The sequence below is a fragment of the Sapajus apella genome, unplaced genomic scaffold (genome assembly GCF_009761245.1).
Source record: "Sapajus apella isolate SASKATOON/1434 unplaced genomic scaffold, GSC_monkey_1.0 scaffold74, whole genome shotgun sequence".
NCBI classification, from domain to species: domain Eukaryota; kingdom Metazoa; phylum Chordata; class Mammalia; order Primates; family Cebidae; genus Sapajus; species Sapajus apella.
Window position 1 is genome coordinate 3,409,463 of NW_022437014.1, and position 19,572 is coordinate 3,429,034.

At 37.5% G+C, this 19,572-nt stretch overlaps 1 protein-coding gene and 1 pseudogene across 8 annotated transcripts in view; both read right to left on the reverse strand.

Moving 5' to 3' along the window:
• DDHD1 (DDHD domain containing 1) overlaps positions 1-19,572 on the reverse strand; it is a 110,765-nt gene that overhangs the window by 56,474 nt on the left and 34,719 nt on the right. For 2 of the 7 annotated variants that reach the window (XM_032251095.1, XM_032251092.1), the window contains exons 2-4: positions 8,761-8,934; positions 8,123-8,143; positions 1,284-1,385 (exon numbers count right to left, since the gene is read on the reverse strand). In XM_032251095.1, coding sequence (XP_032106986.1) covers positions 1,284-1,385; positions 8,123-8,143; positions 8,761-8,934 — 297 coding nt within the window. The remainder of the gene's footprint in view (positions 1-1,283; positions 1,386-8,122; positions 8,144-8,760; positions 8,935-19,572) is intronic. The other 5 variants (XM_032251096.1, XM_032251098.1, XM_032251099.1 and 2 more) reach the window with 3 other exon arrangements.
• On the reverse strand, positions 10,859-12,528 carry LOC116532038 (annotated as a pseudogene). The gene has a single exon (XR_004260685.1). The product of XR_004260685.1 is annotated as a dihydrolipoyllysine-residue succinyltransferase component of 2-oxoglutarate dehydrogenase complex, mitochondrial pseudogene (transcript).

Sequence of the window (19,572 nt, forward strand, 5' to 3'; positions counted from 1 at the left end):
AAAAAAAAAAAAAAAAAAAAAAAAAAAAAAAAAAAAAAAATCATTATGGGGGTATGCTTGGTGAAAATGAAGCCTTAAAAAAAAAAACCTCCAAACCTGTATTCTTTAGGAATTCATAAGCCCCAGGAGCCAGGGACTGTGTGTTGACCATTTCTTATATCCCTAGCACCAAAAAGTATGTCTTATCACAGTGTCTGGCACATACCACAAATTCAGCCATGTTTATGAAAGCAGTGAAGAAATTGATATAACATATCCATCAATTCACAAAACACAACTCTTATGTTATGAGGGCCTTAAGCTTTTCCTTTATATATCTGGTTTACAGGTAGGAAAAATTAACATACCCATCTTCAGAAAGCCAAGTACCTTCAAATCACTATGCTTGATTTATTTTCTTAAAATTCTTTCAAGGCAAAACATTACCTCCCATTTTACTTACAAAAACACAGAGGTACAAAGAGATAAAGTGACTTGCCACAGAGTTAGCTACTGGCAGAGTCTAACTCTTCTGATTTAAAGATGGGCTGAAAATAACCTCACGCTAAATATAAAAGATATAGCTCTGGTTAAGATTTATGATCTTAAGACATTTTTATAAAAACCTACTTCCTACAGGATACAAGTACATTAGAAAAATTGTACTTCACAGTTATACTAAATATGCAATTTCAAAAATTTATCAAAAAACAATTTATATTTTACTTACCTGCTAGGGCATATTACTAACACTGTACACCAGATCAAGATTTAACTAACATAATAAACATAAATCGTATCTCCGTTTCCAAAGAAAATAATGTATAAGGTCAGCTTTTTAAATAAAAGAACTTCTCATAAACTAAAAAAAATCTTTTGCAAGGGTTTAACAATCACTTCTCTAATTACATATCTGATCCATGCCACCACTTCAGGCTTTTAAATGTGTCTAAATCACATTTTTGTTAAAATAGTTTTGAGCAACGTATGCTTAAAATGTTCAACTACAAGACCAAGATATTTAGAGATTAGTGTTAAGCCAGAACAACATTCTTTTCCTCCTTAAATGATCCACATATCATCTTAAAGTAAAACATTTTAATGTTGGTGAACATCAGAACATTTTGTTACTGGACTATACACACTGTTTACAAATATTTTTACACATAATAAAGTAGCAGTACATAAAATAGCACAACGGACACATTTTTTAAAAAAGTGTTAATTTCTATGCTTTAAATGCAACTGAATGCTATAAGCCAGGAATATAACTACATGGAAAAATAAAACTACAATTACTGTACCTTGGGAACGCTTTCGTTTAAGACCTGCCGCATCTGTACTCTCCTTAAATCCTCTCCATTTGAACAGAGAAGGGAGGGAGAAGGGAGGGAGGTGGTAGACAACTAAGAAAGCAAAAACACTGAGCTTCAAAGCAAATTTTAAATGAGGTTTGCCATTTTGCCTTTTTGTTCTAGTATTAACTTTAAAAAATGCGTTGTATTTGAAAAACATTATTCTAAATGCTTTATTTATATAATCTCTAAGAATCAGTAAAGCAAAACATTAGTATAATGTTTATCAAATATTTGCTGTACTTTTACTGAAAGAAAAAAGGCAAATGATATCAAAATTCATTAAAAACAACTGTGATTATGTTTAATGTCTTTGCATAGAAAGAATTTATAAAAATTGAACATGACATTTTCAAATGCTAAGAGGTTTATAAACTCCATCTTTACAATACGAAGGTTATTTACTCTTACCAAATTTGTGACTGACATAGCTAACAGCTGATGTACAAATTGAGAAGCCAATAAGTAACATTTTAAATATCTAATGCAGCTTTCCTGAGAAGACACCACAGTATACATTCTACTAGATAGATGCTTTCCACTACTGAAATATAATGGAAACTTCCCTTAGGAAAAAAAAATTCTTTTTGCAACTCTATACAAGTTGTTAAAAGACTTTAAAAAACAAAACTTTTACTAAAAAAAAAAAATCAAACTGGAAGCTCTGCTCTTTGCTTTTGAAAAGACTAATAAAATAATGAAAAAAGTCATTAGTAAAAATGTATGCTGTGACATCTTGTAAGCATTAACAGACAACACAGAGTAAAGCTAGGCATAGACTTAATATTTGGCAAATCAGTAGATAACCTTAAAGTCAACATTTTCCCTGTCAAATTTTGCTAGTTATATAAATTTCTTTGTATTTTAAGTAAGCAATTATTTAAAAGTTCACTTGAACTTGAGCCTTATAGTTTCTCACCAGTTAATTACAGAATATTTATGATTAGTTCAAATTTATGTTATAATACATTTGATTTTCATCCTCACTCCCTTCTATGTTAATGTGACAAAGGTTAAATACTGCTCAAATACAAAAAATATTTAATTCCTGTTGTATAGTACTAGAAATGTAACAAATCTGTTGAATATACAGATGTAGTATATGCAAAGATTTGTGTAATAAAATTGAGAAATGCTTACAAGACAGTTAATAACTATACCTATATGTAATTAGACGGCTACAAAAACTATAAACTAGAGCTAAAAGCTGGGTTGCTATGTCAGGATTATAAAAACATCATTGTTACAGAGGTAGAAAATGACAACTGATGCAATTTTCTTCACTGAAAATGTTTCTTCTTTCATGTGCCTTCTGGTCAGTTACTGAGGAGTAGATGTACCATTAGACCAGGAAACAGTTTTAAACAAAAAATTCAAAAGGAAAAATATGCTAACATATCAAAGTAAATCAAACTGACATAAACTTGAGACTTTACTGCTTGAAACAAAAACTAGACTTTGTAGATCTGGTAGTAAAACTAACGTGAACCAATTCCATATTATTAAAAGGAACGAAATACGAAACGTATGGACCATCTGACCACATTTAAAAAATTTGTAAATGTTTTCAGAAAGCTAGCCTAGATATATAAATGATGGCTTTATTTTCTAAAATAGTATAACTTAAAGATTAAAAAAGGACAAACACCCTAATATGCAGAGAAACCAAGGAAAAAAGAAAAACATTTATTTAAAATATTTTCACAAAACTAAATAGACATGGTTTCTTTCTTTTCAAATGCAATTCTTATTTTCACTTGAGAGTCATCTGCTTTATTTATTACACACCCTGTAGCATAGAGGGACTAAATTTTTCAACCCAAAGCACAGAATTAGGGGTACTATGGTAAGCACTGCAGAGGAAAAAAGAGTTTACTATCAATCTAAACAAAGATCACTGTTAAAGAAAATTCAAGTCTCCGAAAGCACTATTTAATTTTCTTTTTAAAAAATAAAGTTGTAGTTAAAATTTTTTACATAGTATCAGCAAAAGATGCATAAGCTCAAAACACAATTGCAAATGCTAATTTATTAATGCTAATATTTAATAAAATTTTAATATGTTAAAGTCTTACATAGCAATGAAAAGCATTTAAAATACTAAAAATATTTCCAATAAATTTCCTTACTATATCTTAAAGAACTTTCTGCATTATATAATTCTGAAAGCAAGAGAGTATTATAAAACAGGGTTACTGCTGCTGATGACATAATAATTTCTACAACAGAAAAACTAACTTTTCCCTTTAGATAAGCTGGCAACCTGAAAAATTCCAACCCCAAGGAAGCAATCTTGCACATCTCAAACGTGCCAACTATAATGGCAATCTTTCTTTAATCTCAAGAAATAAAGTTAGATAAATTTATAAAAATTAAATAACTAAAAGCTAGAAGGTGGGAATCCTGTTACTGACTAAAGAGAGAAGAAAAGGAAAGCTGGTTAGAAGGTGAGGACCCCTCCATCTTTTTAATTGAACTTTGAAATGCTATGTTCACATTATGGGATATATTTATACAGCTATAGTGATAGAAATATATACTTCATCCATCAAATTGTTAAATGTCATAAATCTTTACAGAGACACTAACACCAGTGCTGCTATGGTACCCAGAATTAGCTGGAACAGTGAAAATTCCAATCTTTTAATCTATCGGTGATTTTTGTAGTCGGGTCTTATAAAATCTGTCACTCTGCCTTTTAACTGGAGTATTAATTTCTTACATATACAAATGTATTTATTGTTATTGATATGGGTGAACAGGTCTGCCATCTTTCCATTTATTTTTCTCTTTGTCCCACTGCCTTTTTTTTTTATTTTTAAATCTCTGTTCCTCTTGATTTTGGGTTAACTGAATATTTTTTAGTATTTTAATTCCTCTACTGGACTTAAAAAAAAAAACTTTTTATTTTGGAATAATTTTAGACTTAACAGAAAATAGCAAAAATGGTACAGGGACCTATCACATATCCTTCACTTAGCTTCCTCTAATGTTAGCATCTTGCATAACTTTAGTACAGTTATCAAAACAAAGAAATTAATACTGGTACAATAATATCAACTAATATACAGACTTTATTCAGATTTCTCTAGTTTTTCCACTAGTATCTTTTTCTGTTCTAGGATCCAAGCCAGGGTACCACATAGCATTTGGTTATCATCTTAGTCTATTCTATGACAAATTCCTCAGTATTTCTTTGTCTTTCATGATCTTGACATTTTTGAAGAATACTGGTCAGTCAGTTATTTTGTAGAATCATCTTCAATACAAATTTTCTCATTACAGAATTGAGTTTACTCATTTTTCGGCCAGAGTGATGTGCTACATTTACCTATTCAGTTCAACCTATTTTTTACTGATTACTATGCAAGCTTGGATAGATAGCTGTAGAATAAGTAAAACACTAATCTAGCACTAGATTTAAGTATAAATGTTTACCAAATTACTTGTTGACGTCTTGATTTCTATTTTTATGTTTCGTCCCAAGTGAAACAATAGGCGTTCACTTATTAAACTGCTAAACATTTTCTAGCCCAGGAGGTAGGGTAAGAAAAAAATCAATTTCCATTTTAACTCTCACAGAGAACTAAATTTAAATTAAAATATCTAAATCACAAAAAGTCATTATCTTTTTGTGGGTTATCTTTATTTGTATGCTAAAAAGAGTTACACAGTGTACTAAATCTTCATGTCTCTTTAATTCAATGCTCATTTTGAGATTAGTGAGGGAAGTTAATAAGGAGGAAAATATTAAATACAGTTGGCACTCCTGATCTGCAGATTCAACACCAACCACAGATCAAAAATATTTGGTGGGGGTGGGGGGGAAGACAAAAAACAACAACAACAAAAATCAACCAAAAAACAATACAGTATAAAAGCATTTACATGACATCACATGGTATTCAGTGTCATAATTAATCTAGAGATGATGTGAAATATACATATAATCCTGGCACTTTGGGGGGCTGAGGCAGGAGGAACACTTGAGCCCAGGAGTTCAAGACTGGCCTGTGCAACAGAGTGAGACCCCGTCTCTACAAAAAATAATTAAAAAAAAATTATCCTGGAGTGGTAGGGTGCACCTTCTAGGGAGGCTGAGGTGGGAGGGTCCTGGAGCCCAGGAGGGAGAAGCTGCAGTGAGCTGTGATGATGCCACTATACTTTAGCCTGGGTGACAGAGCAAGACCTTGTCTCCAAAAAAAAAAAAAGAAAAATATGAGAGGATGTGCATAGGTCATATGCAAACACCACTCCATTTTATTAAAGGCACTTGGATGTCCTCAGATTTTGCTATCTCTCTCTCTCTCTCTGTGTGTGTGTGTGTGTGTGTGTGTGTGTGTGTGTGTGTGTGTGCGTCCTAAAACCAATCACCCACAAATACCAAGGGACGAGTGTACACCTAATCTCTTTGTGGCAAGAGCAACCCTAACCAAACAGACGAGGTCATAAGAAAAAGGAATTATTTATTTAATGTCCCTGAAGGTGAGAACTATTAGTTTCTTTGATATTCCCTAGAACATTTAACAAAAATCCCTGAATACAATATTTTAAAATGTTTTAAATTATTAAATTAGGTTTTTCTAGAAAGGCTTATGTGAATAATTCCAGTGCACTGTGATTATCTACTCACTTTATTCCAAATATCTTTTCAGAATACGTAATATTGACTGTCTACTACTATGCCTTCTTGTACTTACTCTTTTGTAACTGTTTTCATCTGTTGGCTTTGTCTACTCTAATAGGCTTAAAACTCCTTGAGGATAGAAATCTTGTCAATTTCTCTCACGAAAGTGCCTACCACATTACTACATCTACACATGGAATCTGACAATATGAAGAGTCAGGGCTTTATTTGTGAAAAAAATTAGGTGGAAAGGGCACTTTCCTCCCTCAAACTAATGAAGTATAAAATTTTAGAAGCTTAGAGGTAACAGTAAATGATTACAATTTTTTTGTCTTTGTAGTTATAATTTTGAATTATTTTCCCAACAATGGTGGCTTTTAGATAGCAAATGTCCTTTTCTTAAGACTTGTTATTATTTTCAAATGTACTTCACAATTTCTCATAATCTTCAAAGTCAAATGTCACAAGATACCAAGATACGTTTAATGTTGAATAAAAATAAAGTGTCTAAAAATTATGACAAATACATGTTCGGTTGAACATTATCATTGTTAATAACAGAACACACTGAATCTTATATGCCACAGTACATTATAAAAAAACAAGTTTTCTTCTAATGAACCTCAAAGAATTATTTTTGAAAGATCACAATGCAAAATGTTTTAATAATTTTTCATTATTACTAATTAAAATTTTACTACTCAATGTATATCCATAAAGATAACACAAATATTACCATAATATCCTAGAGATTGCTACTCTGGAATGACATACACACTCACACATACACATACCCAAAGACATTCTGAAAAATGTATTCACAAATAAACCATGTTCTTACATTTGTCTTATCTAAATTTGAACACTTTGAGGAAACCTGAAGTATCCTGCAACATTTAACATTTAGGCAGGAAGCAGAAGTAAAAAGGACATATTAAATTCTAATTTTGATTGTAATAAAAACAAGATTAGAAACAGGTAGAATCTAGAGATGAAATAGAGCTGATGATTAATTTCCACAGGATGACTTAGCAAATGGAAAAAAAAAGTTCTAACAAAGAATGATAAAGGGGAATCCTTGTATTTTTCATATTCATCCTCTTTCTCCTCCAAGCTCCTAGATTTTTTCCATGCATTAATAATAAGAAATTCAAGTGGCTAACCTGAGTTTGTGATGGTTAAATTGCCATTTTGAGGAAGAAGACTTAGGGAGAATAGAAGCGAAAAAAAAAGGGGAACTCAGACATCTCTAATGGCAATAAGATTATTTTATGGCAATAAGATTATTTTATGACAAAAGATCTGTCCTTCAAATACTATGAAGTAGACTTTTGAAATTATTCTGACCAATAGTGATGAGAAGTTACAAAAGATTTCAGTCACTACCATAAGATCACAGATATATAAAATTTGCTATTTTTGCTATAAGGAGAACAAAGTATTATATGGCAATCTGTAGAAACATACCTACAGCTCTTACGCTGAGCTGCTCCTTATTTATTGATAAGTAAGAACCTTTACTTTAAATTTTACAGTGAAATAAGGACATATTTGACAATAGATTAGGAAAATAATATATTTAGAATTTCTAGATTATGGTATCTGGCACACAACAGACAACGATTATTATATAAATTTGTTAGCTTTAATTGCCTATTTATTCAGAAGTCACAAGTTTCCTCAGTTATGCAGGCTTTTAACCAACTAGATGCAAAAGATATTTTAATTTGATATAAGCTAAACAAGTTTTCTTGCTTGTGACAAATGTATACATATGTTCAGAGAGGTAAGAGAGAGCAAAAAGTGGAAGAGAGAAAAAACATGGAGTGTTACTAACAATAAGAAAAAAATCCCCTGACAATTTAAAGCTTATTGCTTTGACATTAACTATGTTATATAAACAATTACTTCCAACCACATAATTCATTTTTTTTCAAGCCTCATTCTATAAATTACCTGATCAATACTGAGTTTTTCTAATTTAGAGATGTTTCATGAGGGGAAAAGAAAAAAAAATCAATTTACATTTTAATTCACTAGATTCAGTAGAGCTTGCCAAGAAACCTCCCAAATAAAGGCAAGCATGGATGAAGAAATGCTTTTAGAAGAAAAACTTTAGAGAAATCTACAAATTCTAATCTACCTGTACAGTTATACTCACCAGAAAAGTTGATCCCACTGCCTGCAGTAAATGGAACAACAGAAGTATTTTTAACTTTACCACATATTTTGACGTTTACTCAAGATTTAGACATATAATGAAAACACGGCAATCTTGGCTACTATATAGTATTTTTAACTATTACAAAAATATGCAAGTGCTGAATAAAGAAATGTAAGCAGTAGATTATTTCAAATTAAAACTTCATATGGTTTTCAACAGGGGATGGCTAAGAGATACACAAAGATAAAGATTTTTTTTGAACTTCAGGAAAAGAACATTAAAATATTAATGAAACTTGTCTTTGATATAATGACAAGGAATTTTTTGGTAAGTTCAATTTCCTTTGATTACTAAAAAATCACTAAAAAAGATTAAATAGGGAGTACGTTGTCACAATTTGTACATTTATGGTAAACTGTGTTGGTATAATGACATTTACCATACATATTAAAATAAAAATTGAGATAGTTCAGATATTTGTAACAGTTTTAAATTTTTAAATTCTGGAATAATCAATTGTTTAAAAAAATCAAATTTCGTAATTCTAAGCCTCCTGAATTATATCAAATTTACGAACGAAACTTTATCAACTTACTTGGTTTGTAGAATATATTAAATGTATCAATTGATCTTACCATCTTTTCCATCTATGGATTTTGACACTTCAATATCAAAAATTTCCTGCATCTGCTGGCCCCTAAAACACTTGAGATGTTCTTGCTCAATTAAATTACTTTCTTCTTCTTCTAGAGGCTGCCAAGTGCCATCAATAAACCATTGTCCACGCATTACTGGTATTTTATCAGCCTCTGAAAAGAGAAATCACAGAATTATACATTTTAAGACTCAACCTCCCCAAAAAGAGACATAGTATCTACAATCTTATATTTTGCTACTGCTGTCACAAAAACAGATTTTCATGACCCAATACAATCATCTGAAGTTTTTTTTATTATTTATTTATTTTGAGATATGTTTCTTGCTCTGTTGCCCAGGATAGAGCGCAGTGGTGTGACCACAGCTCACCGCAGCCTTGACCTTCTGGGTTAATTTTTACATTATTCTGGTAGAGATGTGGTTTTGCCATGTTGTCCAGGCTGGTCTCAAACTCCTGGGCTCCAGAGTTGCGCCCACCTTGGCCTCCCAAAGTGCTGGGATTACAGGTATGATATCCTGCACCTGGCCCATTTAAAGTTTTAAAATCCAGATTTTAAGCCAGAGTGTATCATATTCTACAGCATATACTTTTACTTATATTAAATATTACACCTAAAAATCACTTTCGCATTAGATGGGCATCTATGTATATAACTGACACCCTGAGCAGCCAAAATTAGTAGGCTAAGGAAAACCAGTTTCATGCAAGACTCTGGTGATAGTTGCAATGTCTTAGAAAATATTAATATAAATTCCAGAAATACTGTTTAGAAATAGTGTGTGGCAGTAGTGTGTTGCACTTTTTAGAGCTCCCTTGGAGACTAGAGGCTCCTAACTGGCATACAGGAAATGAAAGTATTATATTAGTAAATATTTCATCTACTTTGGGGGGGAAAAAAAAATCAAAAAAAATTTTCTGGTGTTTTTTTTTTTTTTGAGAATATCTGCCCTTTAATTTGCATTTAAAATCTGTTTCTTTAAATACTTCAGTTACAAGTTCTGAATAGTGAAGACAGAGTAGTAGATGCTGCAGGCACTCAGTATTGGCTCCTACCCCTTCCCCCCTCCCCCACCCCCAGGCCTCACTTCTTGGCTCAAGATATAAAAGGGCACTTTCTAATGGCCCCAGTGTCAAAGGTTAGCAGCCTCAGGCCTGGATGCAGTTAGATACAAAGCCATGAATCCCATTAGCTTCCACAAGATACTTGCATTTAACCATACTCCAAGGAAATCCAATGACTGTGCCCAGATCTAAGGGTAGCACACCTTAGAAATGACCTCAACCATTTCACCACAATGTACTAACACCCTCAGGGTGGCTTCCTACCATAGTCCATTGTCCTCCAGATCTGTGTCCTGCAGAGGAAGAGACAAGGCCCCGCTATAACGCAGGAAGGAACAAGAACTGCCTCCTCAGCTCACGTGCTTACACCAACTTAATTGAAAAGCTGAAGTCAATTTGAGGCAGTCTAAAGGAGACCTCCCTTCCCTAGTCTCTACCAGGCTCTGGCCCTTCCTCGGCACCATGATTGGTCCCACTGCCATCATGTGGTAGAATCTGCTCTAAATAAGAACAAGGTACTGGAATGAGGCCCAGAAACCAGGAAAGGGTTTAGAAAGGGTTACTACAACCCCAGCTGTGAGAGACTCAGATCTTGGTGTGAGCCTGTGATGGACAGCGTGAGGGCAGGTCTGGGATCTCCTTGCATGAGGATTACATGTGACCTCAGGGGACCTCTGCCCTCTTCTCCCACTCACCCACCGAGATCCCCTGGCCTGTGCTTCCTGGAAGAGGTAGAAGAGGCATCTTGAAGTCAATGACAACAGAGAATGAAGGTGTCATTTAAGAAACAAAGCAGCACCTCTGCCTGTGTTCAATCTCTCCACACAGGTGGAATCAAGTGAGAATGTGCACACCCAGGACAGAGGCTGCTCTGAGCTTGAGAGGCACAGCATCCTCCTAGTCGTCTCTGTAGAACAGACTTTCTGAAGACAGAAACTTAATCCTGTGGTCCCCAGGGGTTTCTCTATAGTATACTGGCACTAGGGAGAAGGAAAATCATCTTTGCAGAGGGCTGATGGAAGAAAGGCAGGAATATTAATGAGCATCCATTAAGGCTCTCTCTCTCAAGCCTAAGGAATTAAGATATTCAAGGGTGTGAGACAGGTGCAAAGAGGGAGAGAGCCTGGCAGGAACACCAAGAAAAGACCTGTGACTGCTGGTTACATAGTGCTCTCCTTCCTTGCTTGAGGCCAACGGCATGTGCCTGCCTGTCACCAGGCTAACTTGGGACCCATGAGGGGGCAGGGTTAAGACTGGTTTTCAGTTCCTGCATGATTTGTTGGGTGTGTGCCTTCCTCCTAAAGATCCAGGAGGAGGACTCTGGGATCCTCTATAGCCGCCTTGATTTTGCGGAGGAAAGTCACAGCCTCTCTGCCGTCAATCAGCCGGTGATCGTAGGTCAGTGCCACGTACATCATGGGCCGCACCTCCACCTTGCCTCCTATAGCCACAGGCCTGTCAAACATGGCATGCATGCCCAGGATGGCAGACTGAGGGGGGTTGATTATGGGCATTCCAAAGAGGGAGCCAAAAACTCCTCCATTGCTAATGGTGAAGGTACCACCATCCATATCTTCAATGGCAAGTTCATTCTTTCGGGCCTTCTCTCCCAGTTCAGTGATGGTCCGTTCAATATCTGCATAATTCATAGCTTCCACATTCCTAATGACTGGAACCACCAGACCCCGTGGGGTGGCCACTGCAACACTGATGTCAATATAATCCCTGTACACCACCTCTTTGGTTGTATTGTCAATCACTGCATTTACAACAGGCTGTTCCTGCAAGGCAAAGGCTGAGGCCTTCACAAATGCCGACATGAAGCCTAGTTTGAGGTTATGTTTCTTCAAAAAGGCCTCTTTGTGCCGAGCCCTCATCTCCTGGATGTTACTCATGTCAATCTCATTAAAAGTTGTCAGCATTGCACATGTATTCTGGGCCTCCTTCAGACGCTGAGCGATGCGCTGCCGCATCCTGTTCATTTTCTCCCGATGTTCTGAACGCAGACCACCTTTGCCAGCTTCTGGCTCAGCTAGTGGAGGGGCAGCAGTGGGTTTTACTGCAGACACAGGTTTGCTAGAAAGAGGTAGTGAGGGCGAGGGCACTGGTGGCATCTGAGTGGGTATGGGTACTGCAGGGGGAGGAGGAACTGCCGCTGCTGTAGGCTCTGCTTTTGGGGCTGCAGCAGCAGGAGCTTCAGCTGGTTTGGCCTTAGCAGGAGCAGCACCAGTTTTCCTGAGTGTGAAAAGCGGAGTGCCTCCTTCGACTTTTCCCCCATCAGGTACCAAAAGAGCTTCAATCACGCCATTTGCTGGTGATGGAACCTGCACAGATGTCTTGTCAGTTTCAATCTCACAAACCACTTCATCTTCCGCAACTGTGTCTCCAACAGTTTTTTCCCACCTGACATTCCCCTCTGTAACAGATTCTGCAAATGCTGGGGTTTTGACTGTAACCAAATCACCCTTGCACACAGCCGTAGTTCTGAAGAAGCGAACACTGAAGACACTACTGTTGTTAATGACAACCTTCCTGCTGTTAGGGTAACCTGGTCCCTGGCATAAGGAGACCCCGGGCAGGGAATGTCTCCCTAGAGGGCAGTTCCCCTTCTGGAAGGCGGAGAGCGAGCGGCTAAATGCCCAGGACAACAGCGGGACCGGGACAGCATCGTGGTTGTGGAGCCGAGGGCGGGCGGACCTCGACTAACTTTTCTTTGATTGAACACTGTCCCTAGAAACTTAAGACTTTTAATTGTTATTTAAAATACCTCACAACTGTTAGCTAGGCTATCCTGAAGTCTTTAAAGCCATTTTTTTAAATAAAGCAAAAATAAAATAAAATAAAAACAACCAAGGCCTAAAAGTAAAAAGCAAAATGAAATAAATGAATCTAACTAAATAGAGTGCTGGTGGTTTAACCACATAAAGAGAAATTTCAAGTGACTTTAAAATTCTGTCATTTATATATACATATTTGGAAATAAAATACAGAAAAAAGAACTGCAAACATCTTAAACCTTTTGCAATAACCATATTGTTAGTAATATTATTTTTATCATTAATTTGAAACTATAAGATGAATGTATTAATTTTATTAATATAATTAAAACTAGATTTTAAGCATAAGACAAAAGAGATACAAATATAAAAATCAAAGAAAGAAAAACACTTGTAACCATAAATTTTAATTAGAAATGTCAGCATGGACTAATGATGTATTTCCTCTTTGAAAAATGTTCTAGAAAAGGCCTAGAATCGAAGGCAAAACCAGTATAACTCAACACTTCTACTATAAAGACTGTGATCTCTAAATAACATTTCCCATTAAAAGAAATCAGGGGTCCTTGAAAAAATGGATAACGTCAGGTTTGGGACAGGAAATATCCTAGATGATCTTGAAACATCTTGTCATACTAGGTTTGTACTGTGATGTATTTAAAATTCTTTATTATGTGTTTCTATTGCAACTTGCATTCTCCTATATTCTGCTACAGTGATTCTGATATATTTAGGTGTTAGCTGTGTCATCTGATACAAAGATACTAAAAAATATTATAACTTCAATGTGAACTATGGCTTTAACCATTATAAGCACCATTAGGAGCACCTCAGAACTGCAGCTCCAGTGAAAGCATGAAGGGTGAGTGGACGCTGCATTTCCAGACAGGTTTTAACTGCCCACAGACCAGGAGATCCCCAGGTAGAGGAGCCCCACAGGTCGCCGGTGCAGCTGTTTTGGCTGGTGCCCCGGCACGGCAGGTCTCTGTACAAAATACACTGGTCCGGGCGCTGTTTTAGCTGGCGACTGGAGCTCCTGGGAGACAGAGTCGCCCATTCAACTGATAAAAAAGGGGACTAAAACAGGGAGCCAGGCAAGGAGATTCCCGGACAAAAAAGCACCATGAACCTCAGGGCGGCCGTTTCAACCAGTGCAGACAGTTGCCGCACGGGAAATCACACAGATCCTGGCACCTTTTCAACAGGTGACTGGAAAAACTGGGAGACAGAGTGGCCCCTTGAACTGAAAAAAAAAAAAAAAAAAGAAAAAAAAAAAAGAAAAAAAAAGGGTATGAGGCAGGGAGCCAGGTGATCAGGCTTGGCGGGTCCCACACCCACAAAAACAAAACAAAACAAAACAAAAAAACCCCTAAAAAACATCAATCTGAAATGCTCTGGGTTGAGAGTTTCACAGCAAGCACAGCTGAACCCAGAATGGTCCAACTCTGTGGGGGAGGGGCGTCTGCCACTACTGAGGCAGTCCACCACTACAGAGGTAGTTCACTATTGCCAAGGCAGCCCGCCATTACAGACAAAGTCTGCCATTACAGAGGTGGGCTGCCATTGCTGAGGCAGTTCTAACTATACCCACATAAACGGGACGCAGGGAAGTTTACACCGCAGCTGGGCAGAGCCCACAGCAGCTCAGCAAAGCCTCTGCAGGCAGACAGTGACTAGGCTGCCTCCTCACTAGGCAGGGAAGCCCTGAAAAAAGGCAGCAGCAAGACAGAAACTTATAAATAAAGCCTTAACTCCCCAGAACAGAACACCTGGGGGAAAAAAGGGGGGTTTATAAGTTCCGCTGCAGCAGACTTGAACGTACGTGCCCAACAGGTCTGAATGAAGAACGGAGCTCACAGCTCAGCACTTGAGCTCCCATAAAGGACAGACAGTCTCCTCAAGCAGCTCCCTGACCCCCGTATATCCACAGAGTCACCTCATAAAGGAGAGGTCAGACTGACGTCAGGTGGGTATCCTTCTGAGACAAAGATAACAGAAGAAACTGGCAGCAACACTTACTGTTCTGCAGTTGCTGCAGGAGATCCCCAGGCAAGCAGGGCCTGGAGTGGACCTCAGCAGTCCTATAGCAGAGGGGCCTGAATGTTAGAAGGAAAACAAAGAAACAGAAAGAAATAACTTCATCATCAACAAACTGGATGTCCACTCACAGACCCAAACTGAAAGCCAACAACTAAAAAGACGACAGGTGGATAAATCCACAAAGATGGGAAGAAACCAGTGGAAAAAGGATGAAAACACCTGAAACCAGAATGCCTCTCCTCCTACAAGGGATCACAACTCCTCACCAGCAAGGGAACAAGGCTGTATAGAGAATGAGTGTGATGAATTGACGGAATCAGGCTTCAGAAGGTGGGTAACAAGAAACTTTGCTGAGCTAAAAGAACATGTTCTAACCCAATGCAAATAAACTAAGAACTTGAAAAAAGACTTGATGAAACGCTAACGAGAATAAACAGAGAGGAATATAAGTGAATTGATGGAGCTGAAAAACACAACACAAGAACTTTGCGAAGCATACACAAGTTTCATCAGCCGAATTGAACAAGCAGAAGAAGGGATATCAGAGGTTGAAGATCAACTCAATGAAATAAAACAAGAAGGCAAGATTAGAGAAAAAAGGGTAAAAAGGAATGAACAAAGTCTCCAAGAAATACGGGACTATGTGAAAAGACCTAATCTACCTTTGATAGGTGTACCTGAATGTGACAGAGAGAATGAATCCAAGCTGGAGAATACTCTTCAGAATATCATCCAGGAAAACTTCCCCAACCTAGCAATACAGGCCAATATTCAAGTCCACGAAATACAGAGAATGCCACAAAGATACTCCTGAAGAACAACAACCCCAAGGCACATAATCATCAGATTCACCAGGGTTGAAAGGAAAGAGAAAATGTTAAGGACAGCCAGAGAGAAAGGTCGGGTGACCCACAAAGGGAAGCCCATCAGACTCACAGCAGATCTCTCAGCAGAAACCCTACAAGCCAGAAGAGAGTGGGGGCCAATATTCAACATCCTTAAAGAAAAGAACTTTCAACCCAGAATTTTATATCTAGCCAACTAAGCTTCCTAACTGAAAGAGAAATAAAATCCTTAATGAACAAGCAATTACTACGAGATTTCATCATCACCTGGCCTACTTACAAGAGCTCCTGAAAGAAGCACTAAACATAGAAAGGAACAACCAGTACCAGCCACTCCAGAAACATACCAAACGGTAAAGAGCATCGACACGATGAAGAATTACATCAACTAATGAGCAAAACAGGTAGCTAGCATCAAAATGGCAGGATCAAATTCACACATAACAATATTAACCCTAAATGTAAACGGGCTAAATGCCCCAATCAAAAGACACAGACTGGCAAACTGGATGAAAAGCCAAAACCCATCTGTGTGCTGTATCCAGGAAACCCACCTCACATGCAAGGATACATAAAGGCTCAAAATAAAAGGATGGAGGAAGATTTACCAAGCAAATGGAGAACAAAAAAAAAAAAGCTGAAGTTGCAATTTTCGTCTCTGACAAAACAGACATTAAACAAACAAAGATCAAAAAGAGACAAAGGGCCGGGCGCGGTGGCTCAAGCCTGTAATCCCAGCACTTTGGGAGGCCGAGGCGGGTGGATCACGAGGTCAAGAGATCGAGACCATCCTGGTCAACATGGTGAAACCCCATCTCTACTAAAAATACAAAACATTAGCTGGGCATGGTGGTGCGTGCCTGTAATCCCAGCTACTCAGGAGGCTGAGGCAGGAGAATTGCCTGAACCCAGGAGGCGGAGGTTGCGGTGAGCCGAGATCGCGCCATTGCACTCCAGCCTGGGTAACATAAGTGAAACTCCGTCTCAAAAAAAAAAAAAAAAAAAAAGAGACAAAGAAGGACATTACATAATGGTAAATGGATCAATGCAACAAGAAGAACTAACCATCCAAAATATATACGCACTTGACAAAGGAGCACCCAGATACATAAAGCAAGTTCTTAATGACTTACAAAGAGACTCCCACACAATAATAGTGGGAGACTTTAACACCCCATTGTCAATATTAGACAGACCAGCCAGACAGAAAATTAACAAGGATATCCAGGACTTGAACTCAAGCCTGGACCAAGCAAACTTAATAGACATTTACAGAACTGTCCACTCCAAATCCACAGAATATACATTCTTCTCAGCACCACATCACACCTACTCTAAAATTGACCACATAATTGAAAGTAAATCTCTCCTCAGCAAATGCAAAAGAATGAAAATAATAACAAACGGTCTCTCAGACCACAGTGCAATCAAGTTACAACTCAGAATTCAGAAACTAACTCAGACCTGCACAGCTTCATGGAAACTGAACAACTGGCTCTTGAATGTTGACTGGATAAACAGTGAAATGAAGGCAGAAATAAAGATGTTCTTCGAAACCAACGAGAACGAAGATACAACTTACCAGAATCTCTGGGACACATTTAAAGCAGTGTCTAGAGGAAAATATATAGCAATAAATGCCCCCATGAGAAGCAAGGAAAGATCTAAAATTGACACCCTATCGTTAAAATTGAAAGAGCTAGAGGAGCAAGATCAAAAAAACTCAAAACCTAGCAGCAGACAAGAAATAACTAAGATCAGAGCAGAACTGAAGGAGATAGAGACACAAAAAAATGCTTCAAAAAATCAGTAAATCCAGGAGCTGGTTTTTCAAAAAGATCAACAAAATAGACCACTAGCCAGGTTAATAAAAAAGAAAAGAGAATAATCAAATAGATGCAATAAAAACAATAAAGAGGATATCACCACAGATTCCACTGAAATACAAACCATCATCATAGATTATTGCAAACAACTCTATGCACATAAACTAGTAAACCTGGAAGAAATGGATAAATTCCTGGACACTTACATCCTCCCAAGCCTAAACCAGGAAGAAGCCGAAACCCTGAATAGAAGATCCATAATAAGGGCAGAAGTTGGGGCAGCAGTTAAGAGCCTACCACCCAAAAAAAAAAGCCCAGGTCCAGATGGCTTCACAGCCGAATTCTACCAGACATACAAAGAGGAGCTGGTACCATTCCTTATGAAACGATTCCAAACAATCCAAAAAGAGGGAATCCTTCCCAAATAATTTTATGAGATCAACATCATCCTGATACCAAAACCTGGCAGAGACTTAGCAAGAAAAGAAAACTTCAGGCCAATATCCATGATCAACATAGATGCTAAAATCTTCGATAAAATACTGGCAAATTGATTGCAACAGCACATCAAAAAGCTTATCCACCATGATCGAGTAGGCTTCATCCTGGGGATGCAAGGCTGGTTCAACGTACACAAGTCTATACTTGTAATTCACCACATAAACAGAACGAAAGACAAAAACCGCATGATTATCTCAATTGATGCAGGAAAGGCCTTTGACAAAACTCAACAGCCCTTTATGCTAAAAACCCTCAATAAACTAGGTATTGATGGAACATATCTCAAAATAATAAAAGCTAACAAACCAACAGCCAATATCATACTTAACGGGCAAAAACTAGAAGCAGTCCCTTTGAAATCTGGCACTAGACAAGGATGCCCTCTCTCACCACTCCTATTCAATATAGTATTGGAAGTTCTAGCCAGAGCAATCAGGCAAGAAAAAGAAATAAAGGGTATTCAAATAGGAAAGGAGGAAGTCAAATTGTCTCTATTTTGCAGACAACATGATTGTATATCTAGAAGACCCCATCGTCTCAGCCCAAAATCTCCTGAAACTGATAAGCAACTTCAGCAAAGTCTCAGGATACAAAATCAATGTGCAAAAAATCATAAGCATTCCTATACACCAATAACAGGCTTAAGGAGAACCAAATCAAGAACGAACTGCCATTCATAATTGCTACAAAGAGAATAAACTACCTAGGAATACAACTAACAAGGAAAGTAAAGGAACTCTTCAAGGAGAAATACAAAGCCCTGCTCAACGAAATAAGAGAAGACACAAACAGATGGAGAAACATTCCATGCTCATGGTTAAGAAGAATCAATATCGTGAAAATGGCCTTACTGCCCAAAGTAATTTACAGATTCAACGCTATCCTCATCTAGCTACCAATGACCTTCTTCACTGAACTGGAAATAACCACCTTCGGTGGCTCACGCCTGTAATCCCAGCACTTTGGGAGGCCGAGGTGGGCGGATCACGAGGTCAAGAGATCGAGACCATCCTGGCCAACATAGCGAAACCCCGTCTCTAGTAAAAATACAAAAAAATTAGCTGGGCGTGGTGGTGCACGCCTGTGGTCCCAGCTACTCAGGAGGCTGAGGCAGGAGAATTGCTTGAACCCGGGAGGCGGAGGTTTCAGTGAGCCGAGGTCGTGCCATTGCACTCCAGCCTGGTGCCTGATGACAGAGTGAGACTCTGTCTCAAAAAAAAAAAAAAAAAAAAAAAAAAAAAAAAAAAAAAAAAAAAAAAAAAAAAAACACCTTAAACTTCATATGGAACCAAAAGAGAGCCCACATAGCCAAGTAAATTCTAAGCAAAAAGAACAAAGCTGGAGGCATCACACTACCTGACTTCAAACTATACTACAAGGCTACAGTAATCAAAACAGCATGGTATTGGTAGCAAAACAGATATAGACCAATGGAACAGAACAGAGGCCTCGAAGGCAACACCACACATCTACAGCCATCTGATCTTTGACAAACCTGACATAAAGAAGCAATGGGGAGAGGATTCCCTGTTTAATAAATGGTGTTGGGAAAACTGGCTAGTCATGTGCAGAAAGCAGAAACTGGACCCCTTCCTGACACCCTACACTAAAACTAACTCCAGATGGATTAAAGACTAAAACAGAAGACCTAACACCATAAAAACCCTAGAAGAAAATCTAGGCAAAGCCATTCAGGACATAGGCATAGGCAAGGACTTCATGACCAAAACACCAAAAG